The sequence below is a fragment of the Trachinotus anak genome, unplaced genomic scaffold (assembly GCF_046630095.1).
Source record: "Trachinotus anak isolate AG129_WGS33_773 ecotype Australia unplaced genomic scaffold, CSIRO_AGI_Tana_v1 ptg000016l, whole genome shotgun sequence".
Classification (NCBI taxonomy): Eukaryota; Metazoa; Chordata; class Actinopteri; order Carangiformes; family Carangidae; genus Trachinotus; species Trachinotus anak.
This window is the reverse complement of record NW_027273867.1, coordinates 11078547-11099831: the sequence shown is the minus strand read 5'-3', so window position 1 is coordinate 11099831 and position 21285 is coordinate 11078547. Positions and strand designations below refer to the sequence as shown.

General features: G+C 39.8%; 3 protein-coding genes across 8 annotated transcripts; 2 read left to right on the top strand and 1 right to left on the bottom strand.

The window, feature by feature from the left end:
• Positions 1 to 5221: 5221 nt before the first annotated feature.
• Positions 5222 to 7931, bottom strand: fam221a (family with sequence similarity 221 member A). Of its 2 annotated transcripts, XM_071499568.1 has the most exons (7): positions 7864 to 7931; positions 7510 to 7571; positions 7039 to 7212; positions 6754 to 6944; positions 6548 to 6621; positions 6284 to 6416; positions 5222 to 5356 (listed from the first exon to the last, which is right to left on the bottom strand). In XM_071499568.1, exons 3-7 carry the CDS (start codon positions 7182 to 7184, stop codon positions 5241 to 5243), a joined length of 660 nt encoding a protein of 219 aa, XP_071355669.1. In that variant the 5' UTR covers positions 7185 to 7212; positions 7510 to 7571; positions 7864 to 7931; the 3' UTR covers positions 5222 to 5240. The 2 variants fall into 2 exon arrangements, with proteins under 2 accessions (XP_071355669.1, XP_071355668.1); XM_071499567.1 differs by lacking the exon at positions 7864 to 7931 and having other exon boundaries at positions 7381 to 7520.
• Positions 7932 to 7983: 52 nt separating this feature from the next.
• ccdc126 (coiled-coil domain containing 126) lies at positions 7984 to 13002 on the top strand. 3 transcript variants are annotated; one of them, XM_071499571.1, is made up of 3 exons: positions 7984 to 8305; positions 10571 to 11251; positions 11397 to 13002. In XM_071499571.1, the coding sequence occupies exons 2-3, from the start codon at positions 11014 to 11016 to the stop codon at positions 11600 to 11602; spliced, it is 444 nt and encodes a 147-aa protein (XP_071355672.1). In that variant the 5' UTR covers positions 7984 to 8305; positions 10571 to 11013; the 3' UTR covers positions 11603 to 13002. The 3 variants fall into 3 exon arrangements, with proteins under 3 accessions (XP_071355672.1, XP_071355670.1, XP_071355671.1); XM_071499569.1 differs by having other exon boundaries at positions 7984 to 8353; XM_071499570.1 differs by having other exon boundaries at positions 7984 to 11251.
• Positions 13003 to 13666: 664 nt separating this feature from the next.
• tra2a (transformer 2 alpha homolog) lies at positions 13667 to 20083 on the top strand. Of its 3 annotated transcripts, XM_071499566.1 has the most exons (10): positions 13676 to 13835; positions 14595 to 14915; positions 15256 to 15389; positions 15582 to 15747; positions 16357 to 16410; positions 17686 to 17874; positions 18476 to 18591; positions 18897 to 19019; positions 19104 to 19174; positions 19383 to 20083. In XM_071499566.1, exons 4-10 carry the CDS (start codon positions 15715 to 15717, stop codon positions 19391 to 19393), a joined length of 597 nt encoding a protein of 198 aa, XP_071355667.1. In that variant the 5' UTR covers positions 13676 to 13835; positions 14595 to 14915; positions 15256 to 15389; positions 15582 to 15714; the 3' UTR covers positions 19394 to 20083. The 3 variants fall into 3 exon arrangements, with proteins under 3 accessions (XP_071355664.1, XP_071355667.1, XP_071355666.1); XM_071499563.1 differs by lacking the exon at positions 14595 to 14915 and having other exon boundaries at positions 13667 to 13835; XM_071499565.1 differs by having other exon boundaries at positions 13680 to 13835; positions 14595 to 15389.
• Positions 20084 to 21285: the final 1202 nt, after the last annotated feature.

Sequence of the window (21285 nt, the reverse complement as noted above, 5' to 3'; positions counted from 1 at the left end):
TTTTAGAGGTTATGGTAGATGTGGTGTCTAGATATGTCAGTTATGATTTTAATAATAGACCTTCATCTAAATGCAATTACAAAGACAAAATAAATAAATGAAAATAGAAATAACCATGAGCACCTTTTTAAAAACCTCAATCCTTTCATAGGTTTTTATGTTTATGGGGGAAATTAATGTATTTAAATGCAGGACAATAAGCAGAAATAAAGGAGGACGTCACAATGCCTAAACCACTTCACTATTGGGATTTCACATTATAATATGTCTGCTGAATACACTACTGACAATACAAGGCCTGAAGAGTTAATGTGATAAGCACTGGTACAGCCAGGTTAAATATATTAGCAGCACATTAGAGACCGTGCTATGTGCAAGCTTCACAGACGAGGAGCCCGATAATGGAGGGCAAATGTATGATTTCAGCAGTCCACCTAATGCATTAGAAAGCGGTTAAAAGCATCAATTCTCAAGTGTGCGGTGCATTCATGAAAGAACATACTTTTCCACAGGGCTGTCAGTCAGCCACTGAGTGTGTCCAAATACTCATTCTGCAAATTAAAGTCATCTCCAGATTTAATGTAATCATTCAGGTAGCTGGTGGAGGCATAAGGCTGAATTTCTCTGAACGGAAGCAGTTACACACAAGAACACAGACTCATAGGGAGCAGACTCACACTTTCACACTGAAGCAGCAAATTAAAACTGCAGATACATTTTAATGAGAAGATTCCTAATATTGCAATTAGGAATCGCTCTGATGGGGTTTAACAATTGCCTTTTTTTAAGACAAGGTCAAAAATGAGAGAGTTCACTCATTTTGAGTCTTTTGAGAGTCAAGATTGATATTGATATCAATCTTAATTCAGATTTATGACCATAATTTTTGACCAGGGCACAAAGTTTAAAGTCTTTTAAAGGAATAGTCTTAAGCTTAAGCTAGGCTATGAGTTAATAAAGCTAACACATACTTGTTAGCGTTATTGCCAACAATTAAACGAGAAGATTGACACCACTCTCATATCTGTCAGTTGAATGTAAAGCTATAGCCAGCAGCTGGTTAGCTTAGCTTAGCATAAAGACTGGTGATAGGGGGAAACAGCCAGCCTGGCTCTGCTGAAAGGTAGCAACATTTGTTAAATTATTATTTGATTAAATTAAAACTAACATGTTATATTCTGTTCGTTTAAATAAGGAGTCTTAGGAGCATCCCTGTGAATTGGACATGTTTCAACTGGAGAGAAAAATTTGTGCAAACCAGGCGGGCTTCACTGTCAATGTACTTCGCTTAGAAACACATCTTCATGCTGGTAGCCAGATTTTTTTTTCCCTTGCACAGAGCCAGGCTAGCTTTCCCCCCCAGTATTTCATGATAGGCTTAGCTAACCAGCTTTTGGTGATAGCCGTATAATGGACAAATAGGGTGGTATTGATCTCCTCTTTCTTTTGGCAAGAAAGTAAATAAGCATTTCTCCTAAAATATTGAATAATTTCTTTATGTATTGAAAAGCAAATATTTATTTAGGGCTGAAATACTACTTCAGCTTAAGAGGGAAACTCTCTGATGTGAAACTCCGCATTTCTATTTCACTGACGACTCAATGTATTTTGAGGCAATTCTTTTTTTTTTTTTTTTTAAATAGCTTGATTCTAAATTACATCCAATGGATGACAATTTCTATAAAAAAAATAAAAAATAAAAAAACATTTGTCAAATACCATAAGTGCTTTACGGTTTCACACCAACTTCCTCAGACTCAGATGAAACAAGAATCTGAACTCTGGCACATCCACTGTTAGCTGTTTTGTCTCTGTGGCTGTTCTTACATTAAGTACAGGAAATCTTCCAGTGTGACCCTCTTCTGGGAAAAAAAAGGAAAAAATAACTTATTACATTTATTACAGTAGATTTGACTTTTTGTAACATGGAAACTCTACTACTGTTCACCATTGACTTAGTCCTTATACAACATGACAACTTCTAAACCCTTGATAAGTGTCATTGCTAAGTGTTACTGATAACTCTTCTCTGTTGATACAAGAATGAACACTAACTTCCTTAACTTCCTTTCAAACACACTACATGCTAAGTATCCACTCCATTAATGTGTGTACATGCATGAGTTTGTGTGTGTGGCTGCAGGTTTTTAAACACACTTTTGATCAAACATTACTATTGATTTAACCCAGTTATACAACATCCCTTTCCGTTCATTATCACAGTGCTTTGTGAAAAAGCAAAATCCATTTCTCACGACTCACTCTCCATCCTCCTCCCCAAGTCTGCAGACACAGGAGGTTATCGAAGAAGAGGCTCTGTGAAGTCGCTGCATTGTCAATATCCCACTGTTTCTTCCACAAAAGAGAGGCAGCACATTCACAGACGCACGCACACACACACACACACACACACACACATCCAGTGAGTCAAAGTCATACGTGGGAACGTGCTACACTTTTGGGAGACTGTGATGGATTTTTTGTTTTTCTTAGAAACAGCACGAGCTACATTTCATGACTTGTTCTAAACAGAAAACAGGCTGATTCTGTGGATAATCAGAAGAGGACACAGACCTGAAAATCGATGAGTTGATTTTTGAAAATTGCTCAGAGGTCAATTATTTAATTAAAAGCTTAAAATACAAAGCTTGGCTACCACAGAGAGGTGCTAGGACTGTAGACCTTGAATCTTTTAATGTTTATATATAGTGGTGTTGTGATATGTGAACAGTGATATATTGAAATGCGTTCTTTAAAAAGAAATCTATAGTCACTATAGTGACTATGGGATGTTTGTTTGTTACACCCTTAAACTTCATGTTCATTCTATAATATTTATATGTGGTAGTCTAGGTTCATTAGCTGGCTGCTAACTTTTACTGCCTGCCATGTGGAGCCATCGAGAGTGAGCCAAAACATTAAAGCTGAAGGCTGAACAACCAAAACAGTTAGCTGAAAGACGCTGCAACACTGTAGAGCTAATGCTACCACTACATAGATCAGACATGTGGATCGTTGAGATAAAAATATTAAGTCCAGCCACTTTAAGGAAAAACAAAGGAATGAAAGCAAAGGGTTAGATCAATTTGAGGACAACAGATTTTATGTACTCACATGATTTGTTTGAGCTTAAACATGCAAATGGCCTGCAGACTACAGTATATATATATATATATATATATATATATATATATATATATATACAGGTGCTAAACTGTTAATAAAGGAGCTAGTGGATGTCCCCATCTTTGTTTTTGCATTTTGAAAATTATATTTCAAGCTGTTTTTTTTTCTCAGTAGCCTCTGGTTTAAAATATGTATTGATAGTTTCATGTGATTCGTCAGTACCTGTCAGTCTGTTGTGTCTCTCCATGCCCATGAGTTTTTGTTACCTCTTTCTCTGTCTGTGGGGAAATTAGGGGAGTGTGTTATTTGTCTCCAGTGAAGTCGGTGTGTGTGCTTACCGTAACTGTCACTAGGGTAATTAAGTGTTTCCTTGCGCAGTAATTGCCAATTTAATCTTCCATGCTCGCCTCCTGATTTGTAGTGTCTGAACTGTCAGTCAAGCTGGGCGTGGTTTCCATGGGGATAGAGGAAGTGCAGTAGTCATTCCCTTCAACCAATGGCCAAAGTAAATTACCTGTAGCCTCCTAAATGGGGTTGCTATGGAGAGGCAATTACCCTAAATTGTAATTGTGCCAGACTAATGTGTCAGGCCTTTACCTCTTAAATTAATTGGGTTTTCACTATTTCTCTCCCCATCCCACTCCACCCACTGCTTCTACGCCTCTGTGAAAAAAAATGTCCAGGAGTAAGCCGTGCAAACAGGTCAAGTGTTTCGTAAAGGATGCTTGATACAAGCAGTCAACAAAGCTCTTCTGAGTAGCGAAGGGGAAACATGATTTAAAGTGTGTGTGTACATACTTTATCAACCTGATACCATGGTCATCGTAGACAAACGCTGAATCTGAAGTGTCAGCTTACAGATGGGACTCAGGTGCATCCATGCCATGCTTCAGGTGTAGCCCTACGTCCTTTCACTTAAGACCACCTGTTCAGCTCACTAACACGCGCACACACACACACACACACACACACACACACACACATTGTTCCCTCGGGTAATAATTACATTACAACACAGGTGACTTGAGATGCACTGGCCAGCATCATTGTAGATGTTGATCTAGTATGACTTGCCATCCACACACAGTGGGAACATTTGAGTGGGAGTGAATCCTCATTTAGATCCCTGTTAATTTTATTTCTCAGTTAAAGATGCTGGAAACTGGGCCGCCAATATAGAAAACATGACCCGCTTCAATCTCCATTCACTGCATGGATTAAATCAGCTCTCATCACCGCTGATCTGCCGTGAGGAATGGGATTAATCAATCGAAGACACAACATCTATCTGCAAATTAAAAACTGTGCTAATCACTGAGCATGTAGCTCTATGGTTCTGGTTTTATTTTGGTGGTGTGTTGAGTGGGTGGCTTTCTCTCCGTCAGAGAACATCAATCACACAAACCTCAGAGGAGTAAACTGACCAATTTATGGAACATATAGAGGTAAATAAGAGGTAAATATGAGGGACAGTGAGAAAAACAGTGAGCATGGGTTGGTTAGAGTATCAGCTGGCAGATATTAATTTTATGATTGACATGACTGCATCTTTCTTACATAGAATAAGGTTTGGGTATCACCTCCTGTGTCAACATATTTTTGTAACCAGAAAATTTAAAGCCTAAAGAAGTTGTTTTTTCAAAGATGTTTAAATTCCACATTCTAATCTAAATATCTTAATTTTACCCTCACAAAGTTTTTATAGTTATTAAACAATATGAAGTATGACACAGATAACATCTCCTGACAGGCTCTGTCAAACTGTGATTTTTTTTCTGGTCTCAGGTCAGAAGAGTTGACAGAAAACTGTGTTATAATCTGAAATCAGAATCATCATAGCGATGCTGCTGATGGCCCCTACACTTAAACCTCTGATTGGATCAATACATTGTCAGTAAATTGTTTAGTTGTGAGGTGAGATGTAATCATTACTGTTGCCGACAGCTGATTATGTTACAGCGTTAAAACAATAACAAAGGCACACAAATGATTTTAAGTTTTAGAGATTAAAGGTTAGAGATCTGAAAATATGATCTATTTGATATACTAAATCTTCATTGCCCAGTATTTAATATAACAGTTTGACAGATGGACCCTGAGAGGAACATTTCATTTTAATGTTTGTTGGTCTCTTTTTTACAGAGAACAGAGCTGGATCCTTCCTTCGTAGACATTTGGTTAGTCCTGGATGCTGAGCTTCTCTGCTGGCAGCCTTCTTCTCTGTCTTGATCTGGAAAAGATACAGCAGAGTTTATGGAAATCAGATCTGACAAGTACCAACAGAGAATGTTGTGTATCTCACAGGTATGGCGCTTATTTAATATCCACAGTATGTTATGGTGCACCTGTACCAGGATCTGAAGCACAGGATATTTGAATGAGACATTTCAGAGTTTTAACTCAGTACCTATGTATGTGGAAAGCAAATGCCAAATTGTGGAGTGATCAGTCAACAGCATATTATATCATGCATAATTAACTACCCATAAATGGATAAAAAATTGTAATTAATGTTGCACATTCAATCATTAATTAATTTTACATGGTTTTCAGAAGAGATGAAAATGACCTCTCAAAAGCTGAGGAAGCCATTGTAGGCCTGAAATAACTTGCAAACTTGACTTGGCATGCTGACAACAATTTTTTACAAACTGTGGTTTAAGAGAACCTAATCAATCTCTCGACAATATGACAGACATGTATTTTTGCTGTACTACAAATCTGTTCTGGTAAAACCCTACTATACACTTTTGACCTAAACAAATACCTACTCTGCAGACATGTTTATTCAATACTGAAGCTGTGCTGCTCTCTGCTGCCCTCACATGCCTCTTGAGGGAATTTTCTTCACCTTTTATCAAGCGCACACACACACACACACACACACCTCTACTATGCTACAAAAGTCTAACAAGGGTTGGATCAACAAAACACTGACTCCAAATCAAAGAATTTCTCTGCTGAGAATCAGATTGACTGGTATTTGTTCTGTATGGGAGCTGATGTTGCTCCACGTGATTATATGTGCAAGTAATGTGCCAGAGTCACCATATACCAAGCAGAGAGCAAAGCACTGCTCACTTACCACTTACCACACTGCACAAGCACATTATTATTGTAGCTTTTCATTGCACATAGAGAGTAGGTTGTCATATACCTGAGCCACAGGCCTCCAGTGCGAGGTAGCCGTCCAATAGGGAGCTGAACCCTGTCAGCCCCCCCATGGCAGCATACGGTACATCTCTGCCTACTGGCTGACCCCGCGCCTCCCTCTCATGCTTGGTCTCAACCTGGAAAAAAAATATTGTGATTTGGATCCAAATTATGTGAGGTGTGCAACTTCATGTCTGTGGGCAAATGGTAGCAGTATTGCAAAGCTATATCCAGCAATAGCCTGTGTTTGATGTTTGACTCCACTCACCAAGGTCTGGTGGGCATAACAGGGCTGGCCACACCCACAGATGTAGGGGCTCTGGAACCCAGAACAGGAGCTGCCTGAAAAATGAGTTATTAGGAAACGGATATGTAAAAAATCATCATGAACATTAACTGCATATATGATTTCACCTGGGTAAGAGTTCATAAGTGAACTACTACTGCTGTCTTTAAACCTACTGATTGACTCACACTTCTTGCACAAGTGGCCAGTAGCTTCACTGTGATCCTGAGGTAAGTGTTTACACCTGCAGCGGACAGGAGTCGTCCCAATTCGAGGAACATACTGATAGGCAGGACAATGACATCCCCTGGCCTGGCATGGCAGGGCCAGGGGCCGCTCAGAGGGAACCACTTCAAAGTCTGTCTTATGTTGCTTGTACCTGGATGAGATTATATTACTCACAAATGTATTTATTTACTTATGTATGTTGCTGAAGGATGTCTGATTTCATGTATAATGGTGTAATGGCCTACCTGTGTGTACAGAAGCACTGTGTCTCAGGACCAATGAGTTTGCAGTCGATACCTCCTGGTATCCCAAAGCTCACATACAGCCTGTTTTTCATGCGCAGAGGGAGCACCGTCCTCTTGTACTCCTCATATTGCTCTGGGGTGAACATCCTACCTCCATCATCATCACCCACAATCCTTGAAAAGACAAACCACTATTAAATACAGTAAAGATTCTTGTTGAATATATACTTACCTACACAATGAACTGAACAGCCTGTAGCAAAATGAATATGTTATTTCAGCATTTGTAGTGTAAGTCAGCTGTCGCATACTGGTAGCAAACAGTCTAACATTGAGACAAACCTTCTGTACTCCCAGTACTCATCAACTGCTTTTAAAGCCGATTTATCAAGACATGTTGTCTCCATTGTCAGAAATCCAAAACTGATAGCAGTGAGCTTTTGTGCCGCATGGCAAACAACTACTGTTTACCTCCAGCTTTGAGGTTGCTATGGAAATGAATGTAGACCTCCCTCTAACGGTCGCAAAGTGAACTGCAAAATAAATAAATAAATAAATAAACAAATAAATAAAATAATTATAAACACACACACACACCTAGAGGGATAGAAAAGCAAAACGAAACTAACATTAAGCTAGTTACACTTAACATTAGCAGCATTTTGAATTTTGACTTTTTGAATTTCACCAAGGGATTAATAAAGTATCTATCTATCTATCCATCTATCTATCTATCTATCTATCTATCTATCTATCTATCTATCTATCTATCTATCTTAGCTAACATCTTGAACACTATAACGCTAGCTGGCTCTATGTTCTGACTTTATAGCTTTAGCTGGTCTGTAGCTTAACCGTTGATGTATTCCTGGACGTTAACGGTTAACCTGCACTTACTATAACAACTGCATGAATATGAATACATTTCCCAGGGTGCCGTGGTGATGACGCACACCGTGGACGTTCAGGGGAAACCATGACAGTCCGCACAGTTGCATGCTCGGAATTCTAGCTGCTGACTTTCGTCTGCAAGGACCCCATCGTCTCCCCGAGACTGTGGCGGAAGAAACAGAACTGACTACCGGAGTGAACATGAAGCTCGGCAGCTAACTTTTTTTTTTTTTTTTTTTTAACGGAGGCAGCGGGCTGTTTTCCCCAGCGACAGCAAGAGCAGCCCAGGGTTGTCAAACAACAAGCATCATTCAGTGTCAGCCAGAGGTAGCAGCTGGAGCTCACAGACGTCTCGTCCCTGATTATTTGGAGCCTGGTAATTCCTGCTTCAGCCACAAGATAGCTTCTAAGCCATCATACCGGGGTAAACTGTCTCATTTTTAATGGGGAATTGCTACATTTGCAGGCAATGTTTCGCCTTGTCGTTGACCGCTAAGTTTGAGTGTGGCCGAGCTAACATGTCGAGCTAACATGAAATGTTAGTGGAGTTGGAAACAGCTTCGGCTGGGCTGGGGTGGCTGCTAACATTTATTTTAAAAATCAACTTTCAGCGAAAAAGTACTGGAACTAAGTCTCCAACATTAGTGCATCCTTCATGTGTCGTCGTCGCCGGAGTGTTGGTTAATTAATCATAATGTTGAGTTCGGCATTGTCAAATAGTTAGCTAAGTTGTCAGTCTGTGGTTAGTTATCAGGACTTTGCGGTTACGCTGCTGGAGTCCCAGAGTAACATTTACATGTTATGCAGAGCACCCAACCCTTAATATCTGTAACCTCCTCTAACCTAACAGTATTAACCTTTCAATTTTGAGTTTAAGCTCTGCACATCGGCATCTTCAATCTGCCAGCTGCCTGCAAGCTAAATCACACCTGTCAGCTGCTGTGGTCAATGTTCAACCTCTAGATGAGGTTTGTGGACTACTAATGTGTGCCTTATCACTGTCAATCATCCCATAAGAAACACTATATTTAAACAAGTGGAACATTCATTGTCTGAGGCTGTGGCCTAAACGGTGTGCCTTTCCATAGGACAATGGCAGGGTCTGGTGAATAGCACTGCATGAGAGCGAAGACAGGTCAGTGTCAGAGTACCTCAACTCCTCTGGTTGTCAACAAGTTTTCAACCTTAAGGCGAATATCTATTGACTGACACATTCAGAAGGCGCAGAAAATCGCCCTGAAGGCTTATCAGTTTCTGCCCTGCGGTTGACATAGCTTACTCTTATCTGTTTAACTCCAGCCTGAAATGTTATCTGTTCTTGGCTGTGTATAGGGTTGCTGTGTATCACGCATTATCTGCAGAGTTGTGTCTGTAAGACAGCTTCTGCTGGTTTTATTTTGTTTTGGTTGTTTTCTTACAAATGTGCAGCTATTTGGTAAATGGTTAGCTTAGTTAATGTGAGATGTATATTTTTATTTGGAGACAGAAACACTTCTCACGTAATAGTCAGAAGGCGATGCCAAAAACACTTGTCAAATGCTTGTTGAGACTAGAAGCTAAAGGTTGCAGCATCTGTTGTATGTGGTAGAACTTTGCACAAATGAAAGTGAATTTGCATGTTTGTCAGAATGCATTTTTCTTCCTGGCCGATTTCAGCTGTTACTTTCATCCTTCTTTCACCTAGTCCTCGTGTGCTGATACACAGTAGTGTCCAGGTCATACGAAGGACGTGTTTGTGTGAGTGTGTGTGTGTGTGTTGGGGCTGGGGCTGGGGCTGGGGCTGGGGGTGGGGGTGGGTGGGTGGGTGGGTGATGGGGGGATTGGCACTGGCACTGTGAAGCATCGCTAAACGTATTCTGTTACTTTTCTTTTCATAATTTATTCCCTTGGTCATTGTCCCCGCTTAGAGCTCAATAGTGACACTCCCACACCCAAGAGAGAGAGCGCAGAGAATGAACTTGGTGACAAAGTTGTGAAAACTGAGAAATGACTGTCTAATTTCCCCAGCATGTGCACAGGGCACTCTTGGGCTATTTGTCAGTCCAATAACCATTGTTGAGATGGGATTAGAGACTGAATGCCCTCTATGCCTCTGTCTGTTGCTGCTTCTCTTATCTGGAGCTGCAAAGTGGGTCCCATGAAATCTAAACTGGTAATCAGGTTTCTGGGCTAAGAGGGCTGAAAAAGATTTGTTGATGAGTGGGCTATTGTGCACCCTGACCCAAAGCATAAAAGAAATCTGTCTTTTATAATAGCTAAATAGTCTAAAAAAAAAAAAGCCACTTTGATGTAGCCAACAGCTTCTTGCCAATAATGATGAGGTGGATTTTGCTCTTCATCCAGCACATGCGGTTGTATTTGTGTTTGTTGGAAAATATTGCATTTATCCATCCAGAAATCCCCAGTCATTCTCATTAAAAACCACAGTTCTCAGCAGGCCTCTGAGGCTAGTATGAGTTAATATAGATGATCTATATAAATGATGCTTTAAATGGTTTTTGGTTTGTAGAATGTCAGGTTATTTTCCCAATTCATGGCATTATCTCTGCTAAATGACTCTACAAAAACTGATAATATATTATTTCCTTCTTGTTGTTAATTTTGTCTCCTCTGTCTGTCTTGGTGTACTTCTCCAACATAGTCAACGATGTCTGCGGAGCCCCTACCTGAAGGCCCAATCTGCATTCTTGATTTGGTTTTAGAAATCTTGAAACCGTGGGGCCTTCCCAAAACCCCCTGACTATCGGTGTCTTTGGGCGTAACTTGTTCCACTTCCTTGCATCGGCTGTTGCTCAATCACTTTTGCACATTTTTAGCAGAGACAGGATGCTCTAGAGGTTAGAAAGACTCCATCTGCTGTACAGCACAGGCCCTGCTGGGGTTCACTTGAGCAAGACACTGGATCCACACCAGCTTTAGGAACGCTTTGTGGCGGCCTGCAACCTCCAAACTCTGTGTGGATAAGGACAGCAGAAAAGAGAATTTCCCTGCAGCATCCAACAAACTGTCAGACTCTTTATCAAAGACAAGACCGTCAGCCACCAGGCCTCTATAGCGCCCCTCCTCTTCACCACCCCCAGTACCATGCTGGGTGCACTCCTGCGGAGGAACATGTCCCAGAAGCTGAGTGTGCTGCTGCTGGTATTCGGCCTGGCATGGGGTCTTATGCTGCTGCGCTACACCGTGCAGCAGCCTCGACATCAGAGCAGCGCTGAGCTGCGTGAGCAGATCCTGGAGCTCAGTCGGCGATATGTCAAGGTCCTGACAGAGGAGAACCAGAACGCACCAGGTGGGCCACAGGGAACCTCCATGGCTGGTTATGGTAAGTATTTAAGAGGAAGTTTGGAGTGCTGTACAATATATGGGGCTACCATCCTCTGACCTGGTTACTCCTGTATGAACATTGTGTGTTTCATTGATTTATTTCCTCCCTTGTATTTTTATTCTCTCCTCTAATACACACACAGCTGATCTGAAGAGGACTATAGCTGTGCTGCTGGACGACATCCTGACACGGCTGGTCAAGCTGGAGGGGAAAATTGAATTGGTGGTCAACGCTTCCTCCACTAACACTTCCCACACAGCAGGGGGCGTCGTGGCCTCCAGCCACCCAGGGACATCCCGCCTTCACCCACACATGCCGAATAGGCCTCGATCACATCAAGGAGCATAGCTTTGACAGATAAATAGAGTTTTTGTTTTTAGCACATCACACTTTTCCAGCATTTATCACTGATGTAACAACATCAGACAATTGAAAAGCAATAGGGAGACATATGGACATCCAGAAACTTCAAATTTGGGATGCATCTGAGAAGAGAGAGGACTTTCTCATGCTCTCTCCTATCATATTCTGATATTTATTTATTTTTACCAAGACTATCCAGTGCATTTTTATATTTTCATTGCTGATTTTATTCGGCTTACATTTTAGCATTTTTTTTATAATGCCATATTTGAATCTTGTGACTGTTCAAGCGAATGCAAAGAGGTATAAACTTTCAGAACTCAAATTGAATCTCATACGCTGTTTCATAAAACATGGCTTAAAATGTTTCTTTGTCCACATTTTAAAAATAATTACAATACTGCTTCAACATATCAAAATGCTGAGCTAAACATTACAGTCATGTTTAGTCTGGAATAGCAACATTTCCATTTTTTGCTGGTGCAGTTGCTAAATACATATGAATAAGAGTCTTCTTTTAGCTTACACATGTAGTTATTTTAAGGATAATTAAACTGTATAGTTCAACTGTAGGAGATAATCCAAAGAATGTTATTTGCACTCCATCTGAAGGAAGTAGAAATGTGTACAATTGCTGCGGAACAATTTGGGGTATATGCAGAATATGATGAGACGATGTCGATTTGCTACTGTAAACATGAGCGTGTGTGTGATTTGTCTCAGTTGTAATCCAATAGTTCCCATGCCCGGTAATGAGAGATGTCTTAATGTAGATAAGGAACAGACTGAATGTACTACGTGGTCAGTGTTCAGCCCTGCAGTGCCGTTAAGATGGCTGACCTACTGCTTACACATGTTCAGGGTTCATGTTGCACTGTGACTCTAGGGATTTTCTAAAAATACTGGGATCATCCAACTTTGACTTTTGGTATACTTTAGGCTTTGAGTATGGTTTCTGTAATATTTTGAAATGCCTCACCCTGTCCTGCCCAGAGGTAGAATGTCTTTTATTTGCCCATCATGATGCATATTTACATGAGGAGATTGTCCTGCCACAAAAATGGACAATACTTTAATCAATATTACTTGAGGATTGTATAAGACAAAGTCAATGTGGGTGGAAAACTAAAACATGATTAAAAAAAATTGCGATTCAAATATAAACTAGTAGTCATAATTGCCCATTTAATTTGCCTCACAATGTTGCTAACATATTACAAACTGTAATTCACTATAATGAATTTGTTGACCTTTGGTTTGACTGTGGTTACACTGAGTGACACCATAATTGTACTTTGGTTCATAATGCTGAACTAAAAAAGATGGTGAGCCAGTCAACTGCTGTGAGATAGCTTTACTAATAAATTGACCACATGGAAAAATGATCCCCTCATTGCCTTCCACTTAATACCTATAAATGAACTTAAAGCTACATTTGCTGTATGAAAGTGCTCTATAAATGAAGTTGAATGAATAAGTGAATGTATGAAGACAAATCAGGTTTTACTGACCACTCTGCAAAATGCTGAGGTACTTGACATTATTCACAAGTCAAATCTAGGACAATGGACAGTGATAGAAAGTAACAGAACATTTACTTAAGTACAGTTTTACTTACTTAGACTTTACTGAAGTCATTTGTGCCATTTTCTGCTTCCCCTCAACTGCATTTACTTGACAGCTGTAGTTACTTTGCAGTGGATTTTACATATCAAAATATGGTTGGCTTATAAAACATGATCAGTTGTTACAAATAAGGCTACCCACCAGCACTGTGTAATCATTTAAATGCCTCTTACAGAAAAAGAAAATCATTAATATTATTTGAGTAACACTGAATGGAGCATTCTCCATGACTAGTAGTTTTACTTGTGAAGGATTTAAATGCAGGACTTCTCCTTGTGATGTTCATGGTGTGCTGGTATTTTATTACCACCCTAACTTAAAAGAGAGTTTTCAGGGTGTGTTATGAGACGTTCAAGGGCGCCTCGGTTTTTTATTTTTACACGAAGGAGGCGTGGGCGACGAGAGAGGAGGTGACGTCAGATTCTGCAGCACATAAACACAACACCCACCTAACGCGCCATCTTCTTGCTAACAAACAGCCGGAACCAAAAACTGTTAAAGCCTCGGCGCAGGTTATTTCTGTCAAAACACGGGGTTGTGTTAGCTATACTGAACAATGAGTGATATTGAGGATGGGAACTGCGATGCACGGGTAAGTAGGCACGTCGAATGATACCAAACATTTCCCTTTCTTCCTTTTCCTTTCTCTTCCGTGTGGCTGCCGATAAAGGACACTGTAGGGGAATTCGCCGCTAGCTAATGTAAATTTGAGCTAATGCTAAATTAGTAGCTTAACGTCGACGTTACGCTAACCGAGCCAACTCCAGTTTCCTTTATTCGACCATGAAATCAAAAATGTTTTACGTGAACGGTTCCCGCTCTGCGAGAGAGACAGCTTCATCCAAACTACCCCAACGTTGCTAGCACCTCACGTTTTACGGATCCCTCTGCTAGCAACGTTGGAGGAGGACACTGTACTGTTTTTTGCGTTTTCAACTAAATTTATTGCACTTGACATATTGGTATGTGACATTTATTACGAGCCATCTGCGACGTTTGTATGACAGCATTTTTATGCAGGCATCACTGCTATTGCTGAAAACGTTTTTGCACATCGGCCACCTGGGTTTTTGTTTTGTCTGTTTTAGCATGAATTAGATGTAGTCCTTCAGCCACTCTTCCTGCCCTGCTTTCACGCTCTGATCTAGCAATCTGAAACACTGCTAAAAGACATAAGATCTCCACTTGCAACCATATAATTGAAATTGTTGTAACTTTTCTCATTTATTTAATTTCTGGAATATTAAAACTTAATGTAATTGTACTGCATTCAGTGTTCTTTTCATTTAAGATTTTCTCCTTCCCTTAAAACTATGATCTTAATTTTATTGAATGTTCTTTTTTCATTAAGGTTATTGATCGTGAAGGATTTGAAGAGTTTTATCCAAGAATGATGAAGAAAATTTTCAAGATAAAAGAAGGCTAATGAAAACATGTACAGAGCAGAACATAGAAGTGGAAAGGGAGGAAATGTGACGGAAGAATGGTGTCAGATAGAAGCGCTTGCAGTATAATGGCTAAAATGAAACTGGTTTCAGTTTGGGTGAAGAGAGGAAAAACAGACCTGGAATCAGAAAATGAGAAAACTGAAAAAAGAAGAATGAAGAAGGATAGAAATCCTGAGAGAAGGGAGTAGCGTGTAAAGAATCTGGAAGAATGAATGTGTCTCTAGGTTAAGTAAATATACTGTTTGTGTTACATATGTCTTTTCTTTACTATTCTCCCTTTATGTAACATAAAATGCATGTTTTATTTCTCCCTTGATGGCCCAGGTGGACATGGAAATAGACCTGTCATGTACAATTGTTATATAAAGTTAATGACATGCCACATTGTACACCAAATATTTATTTATTGGAATTGTAAGATTACTAACCTTTTCCTTTACAGTACATAAGCTGTACATTTTTAGACAGGTGAACTGTATGTGTGCAACATACTCTGTGTTTCTGTGTAAAGAAATAAATGAATTTGTCCATGAGACGATTGTTAACATGCTGCTGTGGCAATAGGGGTCACGGTCCCCATCTAAATCGGATCGTGGGAGTCCAGCTCGGGTCAAGTCGGAGAGCAGGTCCGGCTCCCCGAGCCCATCCCAGGTCTCCAAACGCTCTGAGTCCAGATCCCGCTCTCGGTCAAAATCTAGGTATGTTGTCTCCATTTTGTAATGGCCTTTGTGATATTGTAGTCACATCATATTGCAAATGAACAAATGCTCATTGAAAGTGACTGAAATGTCTCACAGTTACTTTGAAGCCTCCCCTTCCTCCTCTTTTCTGTCATCATCTGTTGTATCAATAAATTCAATGCCTCTCCTCCTCTACCCCATCTTTTTCAGGTCTCGATCTAGGCGGCACTCAAACCGCCGCTATAGCCGTTCACGCTCTCGGTCCTATTCCCATCGGAGGAAGTCCCGCTCTCGTTCCTTCAGCCCAGAATACCGCCGTAGGAGGAGTCAGAGTACTTCCCCTATGTCAAATCGGCGCCGCCACACTGGCAGCAGGGTGAGTGTGATGGGATCTGAAGATAGAGAGAACAACTGAGGAGAACCAAAGACCACTCCATGTATGCTCACAAATATTTCGAAGGTGGTAGTACTGACATTTTGAAGATTTTGAACATCTTAGCCCGTAATTAGTGGGGACATGAGAATATAGTGCATGACCTGTTACTTGATGGATTAAATACAAAATTAGTCAAACTCTAAATGTTTTGGTGAGAGACACTTTTTTAGAAGAAAGTCATGCCTGTAAGTTAGAAGAAAAAATCTCACTCACAAGTAGACACACTTGGATTTAAAGTTTCCTTTTAATATCTCATCATTTCAGCACTTTGTGTGTTTATTAGATAAATCACAGTCACTATAGAAAGTAACAGACTATGACTTACATGCCTTCAACACAATGTTTTGCATATGGATTTGAGTTGGATCATTGGAAACATATTTAGAAGGATTTTATGACTTAAGTAGCACTAAGTTTTAAGTCAGGTGCAAGTGGATTTGTCATTTATCATTTTGCAGAAGATTGTGGTTAATGCTGTGGGAAACCACTCTGATGTGACATTTAATAACCCCTTTCATTAACCTTCCCCTCCTCTCATTATATCAACAGAGCCATGACTTCACAAAAGAAGCATGCAGTCATGGCGGTGATGCTGATGTTAGGGTATGTGGACCTTCTAACATATTTTGGGAAAAGAACAATGTAATGTTTGTGTGTGGGTCAAAGGTGCTGCTCCCAGTGTAGTACTGGGTGACGGATATAGGGGTAAATACCACCTGGTGGAAAGAAAATAAAACTTGTTACATTCAGACAGTGGAGCTTATTTGCAACCAAAATGGTATATTACACTGATTTTGATATCTGTATCATTCGATCGTCCACCAAAATGCAAAAATTAGACAGCGTATCGGTATTTAGGATATAAAACATGTGATCGGGATTTAAATCATTGTATATTCATTTTATTGCACCAATATGATATGTGGAGGATTTCAGTTAGTGCATGTGTGTATGCAGTTTTCATGTATTTTTAGTTTTAATGTGTTGTATCTTTTTCATTATGACAATAAGTAGCAACAAATGAATGAATTAAATAATATACTACATATGTATACCTCTTACGTTAATGCATGCTAAAATTTTTCTGTGACAAAGAAGCTTTAAATTTTTGAGAAAACTGCCATGGGAAATTGCAAGGACAAAAATTCTACACCTGGATACATTGATGTTTAGCAATATGTCAAGGCAGGAAGTGATAAATAAATCTAAACTCGTATATATTTATAGTAATTAAAGAGTAAAATAAATTCATCCCCTTAGTCTTCCATGTGGCGTGGAATGTCATAAAATGGAAATTTTCTTGCAGCACCATGTTTGACCACAGTTTATGTAAGGTCAGTAATGTTTGTAGCACACTGCTGCTTTAAGAGGTCCATGTGATAATGCAAAGCAGGAGTTTTCAAAGCAAGCAGATGGCAAATGCAATGGGTTTGTACTTTGTATAGGTGTCCCCAGGGCATCTTTTTGAAAGCAGTTTAAGGGGTTATTAAAGCTGTCACAGTTTACCCACTGAGCATTTATTTGCACTGGTACAACTGGAGATGCTTGGAGGGAAAAGTTTTAGTACCCCGTTGTAAAAATTTACATAGATTCATACTGCCTGTTGTAAGCCAGAAGTCATAATGTGAGAGAACATTCCCTCAACAGTGAAAAACAAATGTAAGATTTTAGTGCTGTATTGTTTCCCGTGCTCTGGTTTTGGAAAGAGAAACCTCTACAGTCTGTCAAGTGCTCAGTGCATTACACATGTAAAATGCTGCGTCTATGGAGAATCATGTTTTGCATATTAAAGTAAATGGGAATTTGTATGCAAAACATTAGATGGATGATAGGGTAAGCCACATCATCAACTCTGACCCTTATTGTTGACCGTTCCAGGCGAACCCTGACCCCAGCACATGTTTGGGGGTGTTTGGTTTGAGCCTGTACACCACAGAGCGTGACCTGAGGGAGGTGTTTTCGCGCTATGGTCCTCTGGCTGGGGTCAACGTGGTGTACGACCAGCGCACGGGTCGCTCCCGTGGCTTTGCCTTTGTTTACTTCGAGAGACTCGAGGATTCCAAAGAGGTATGGGAAATGTTTTATTTATCGGTCAGATGCCCAGTGAGCTTCAGACCTGGTCCCAGAGACTCATTTGTTTTCTGTTTTTCAATGCAATTAATTATATTCACTGGCTTTTCAAGTGTAAAGTATTGACTGATTAGATGGCTTTGGGTCTCGAGAAAAAGTAAATTTAGTCTAATCCTAGCATTGATTCTTGCCCTTTGCCACTTTTTCCATTAGTTCAAGTTGAAATATTTTTTTAACTATAAGTTTTACATCCATATATGGTCATTAGCAACAAGATATAGTTCTGCAGTTTGTTTTCATAGTTGTAGTACATGCAGGTTCAAAGGTACTCCACTTCAGATAAGGCCACCTGCTGGGTTTTTTTTTTTTTTTTTTTTTTTTTGTCTCTTTATTTCCAATTTATTTCAGCTGTGATTACTTGAGTACACCACTAGGTGTCTGCCTTGCCACAAATTCCCTCACCTTGCAGTCATGCATCTCATAGCAAGGGTTACTGTATGTAATGTAGGTGGGTTGTTGTGAGTTAATTAGTATTTGCCAAAGAGCTTGCAATAGTTTGATAACATCTTTGTCTTGTCCTCTTTCTTGTGTTCCCCAGGCAATGGAGCGAGCCAACGGCATGGAGCTGGACGGGAGGCGGATCAGAGTAGATTACTCCATTACCAAGCGTCCCCATACCCCTACACCAGGGATCTACATGGGCCGACCTACTCAGTAAGATCAACACTAATGTCTAGTCTGACGTATCAGTTTCCCATGTAGCGTTTGATTTACATCGCATGTTTGAAGTCCCCGAGAAGCATAAATGTACATTTGAGCCATCAGGAGTGAAGAGCTGGGATAGTGTAACGTTCTGATATCAGAGCTTACTCATATCATCTGTGTATCCAACTGTGAATCCTTTCTTGAAACTAAATTTGTGATTTGTAACCATGTATGCTGATTTTGACATGGTGCTGTGTCTCACAAGAGATAAAGATGCTTGAAAGTCATGGCCTTGTTTCCCTTTGTTTCAACAGCAACGGCGGTGGCGGCGGTGGGGGTGGTGGCGGCGGCGGCAGCAGCAGGAGAGGGAGGGACTCGTACTATGACCGTGGCTACGACCGCTATGATAGATATGATGAGTATGACTATAGGTATAGGTGAGTAATAATTTGTGAGAACAAAGTCAATGTTCTGCTCTTTTGTGGGCGAAAATGTATTAAATCTTGTTTGTCTCTTTGCAGTCGCAGGCGCTCTCCATCACCCTACTACAGTCGATACAGGTCTCGCTCACGGTCTCGCTCCTACAGCCCACGTAAGTGTGAACAGAAATGCATACAATAGAAAGTTTGCCTAACTGCATCTATTGTATCATCCTTGAATATGAAATCAGACTGCTGCAAGGTTGCGTATTTAAACACATTGATGTACCTTACTCACTGGTGAAAGCAGATTGATTGATTGTTTCAGTATTTCACTGACTCTACTACTACTAACATGCATTTTATATTTTCTTTTTGCAGGACGATACTAAGTTGCATCTTTCAATATTCAGCTTCCCTCCAGTGATTGATGGTGTGTGTGACAGAGGGAGAGGGAAAACATTTTGAACTAGCATGTGTTTATCAACAGAACTCTTGAGTTTGCGATAGTTCTTGTTTACATGCAATAGATGTCTTAATTTTTAGATGTTTTTCAAGCATCCATGTTGAGTGTGAGCAAAGAACTTGGCGACTGTTGGTTACTGTTGCTTCATTCTTAGACTTACTTCCTTCCCTCTTCATTTTCAGCAGCAGTGATACATTTTTTTCCTGTTAAGTGATGGTTAATAAGATATTTTGCACTGATTACTATTAACATTGTCCTAATTGTGATGGGGAAAGAAAACTGGGTTTTAGTAAAAAATGGTGACTCTTAATTTTACAACCTGGACTAAGTAGGTAAATGTAAGAATAAAGTCTGTATATGTGCAGTAAAAGGTAACAAATTTGATCAATCTCAGTGTTACCTAGCACTAAGTGAGTTTACTGGTAAGTAGCAGGTAAAATGGTGCTGTAAAATAAAGTGTTACCATGTTATCAGTGGTTGGTTCTTTGCTCACATTCAATTTTTTTTCTTTTAGTCGAGGAACTCATCTTTTCAGTTTCTCCAGAGTTTTATGTATTGCATTTTTTAAAAATTGTTGTTTCTTTGTATGGAAATATAACAATATGAAAACTCCAAAGTTTGTTCGGTGTTTTTCTGACTTAATCTGCATGAAATTGAAGTTGAGCTTTGGTTGTATAGGTGGGAGGTAATACTGTTGAGTCGAGTGGGTGAGGTGGGAAAACGAGCTGGGAGAGTTTTACAGAACAAGAAGACCAGCGCCAAGATGTTGTGCATGATAAGTTTATGTTCATACAGATTTAAAGTAGTTGATCTGGAGCCACTCGTTGAAACCACAATAGATTCTAAAAAAGTTCAGTTTTCTCTCATTCAGTCTACACAAATGAAGAAACATGCACTTTAATCAAGCTTTTATTAGTTGGCTTTCATTGCATAACATAAATTCACAATTCACATAAAAAAAGTGAAAGTGTGTAGTTCAGAGTATACTGTTACTACATGATTTGTAGGCATTTCTCAATGCATATTTACCGTAACAGCACCAAAAGCTTCTGCGTTACTCAAACTTCATTATCATGGTGCCCATGAAAATACAGAAGGACTTCCAATTTCATGTGACGATGATGTACTTCACCTCAACAAAGACATTACTAGAACATTTCCTTATTTAAAGTAACCAAACGTGCTTTACATTATAAAAAGAAAGGACGAGGCCAAGTTTGTTCTTTGTAAGGCACTGATACCAGTCAAATGTTCCTGAATTAAACAAATCTTCACAGATTGCATCAACACAGCATCAGAATTGTTTTTTTGTCCCAAATAGATACAGGTTTTAGATATATGGGGCAAATGAGATCTTGAAACTGAGTAGCTTAATTGCAAAAGTAAACCTGGAGTGGAGGGCTCTTTATCAATAGACCTTCGACCCGATAATAAGGCACTCCATTCAAAAGGGGTTAATAATCACTCCTGACATGTCATGGGGCCCCTCAGAGTTATGCGTTCATTCACACTGACTTCAAGATAATTCTCAAGGGTCAAAGTTTGAGGTCTATCTCAATAAAGACACTCAAAGCCACAGTCAGATGTCTAGTCTGTACCTTTGTACTCATTTTCACCTTTTTTTTTTTTTTGTTTTTTTGTTTTTTTGTGTGTGAACTTTGATCAGCATACATCAAACACATTGACCTATACACCTATACATTGCCTGTTAAGGTTTGTGTCATAAAACAAGTAAACTATAAAATCTGAGTCGTTATCCCCTGAGCTGAAGTGTGGTGAAGCTGCTTCAGAGCAGTTTTCATTGAATAGAGCAGGTGT

Bases quoted from the DNA above. Each gene is read 5' to 3' on its own strand.
- tra2a (XM_071499563.1), top strand. From the start codon at position 13,800: ATGAGTGATATTGAGGATGGGAACTGCGATGCACGG. The intron at 15,390-15,581 runs GTATGTTGTCTC...CATCTTTTTCAG, and splicing joins CGCTCTCGGTCAAAATCTAG to GTCTCGATCTAGGCGGCACT. The intron at 16,411-17,685 runs GTATGTGGACCT...TGACCGTTCCAG, and splicing joins GCGGTGATGCTGATGTTAGG to GCGAACCCTGACCCCAGCAC.
- ccdc126 (XM_071499571.1), top strand. From the start codon at position 11,014: ATGCTGGGTGCACTCCTGCGGAGGAACATGTCCCAGAAGCTGAGTGTG. The intron at 11,252-11,396 runs GTAAGTATTTAA...ATACACACACAG, and splicing joins AACCTCCATGGCTGGTTATG to CTGATCTGAAGAGGACTATA.
- fam221a (XM_071499567.1), bottom strand. From the start codon at position 7,445: ATGGAGACAACATGTCTTGATAAATCGGCTTTAAAAGCAGTTGATGAG. The intron at 6,945-7,038 runs GTAGGCCATTAC...AATCTCATCCAG, and splicing joins CAGTGCTTCTGTACACACAG to GTACAAGCAACATAAGACAG. The intron at 6,622-6,753 runs GTGAGTCAATCA...CTCATTTTTCAG, and splicing joins TGGCCACTTGTGCAAGAAGT to GCAGCTCCTGTTCTGGGTTC.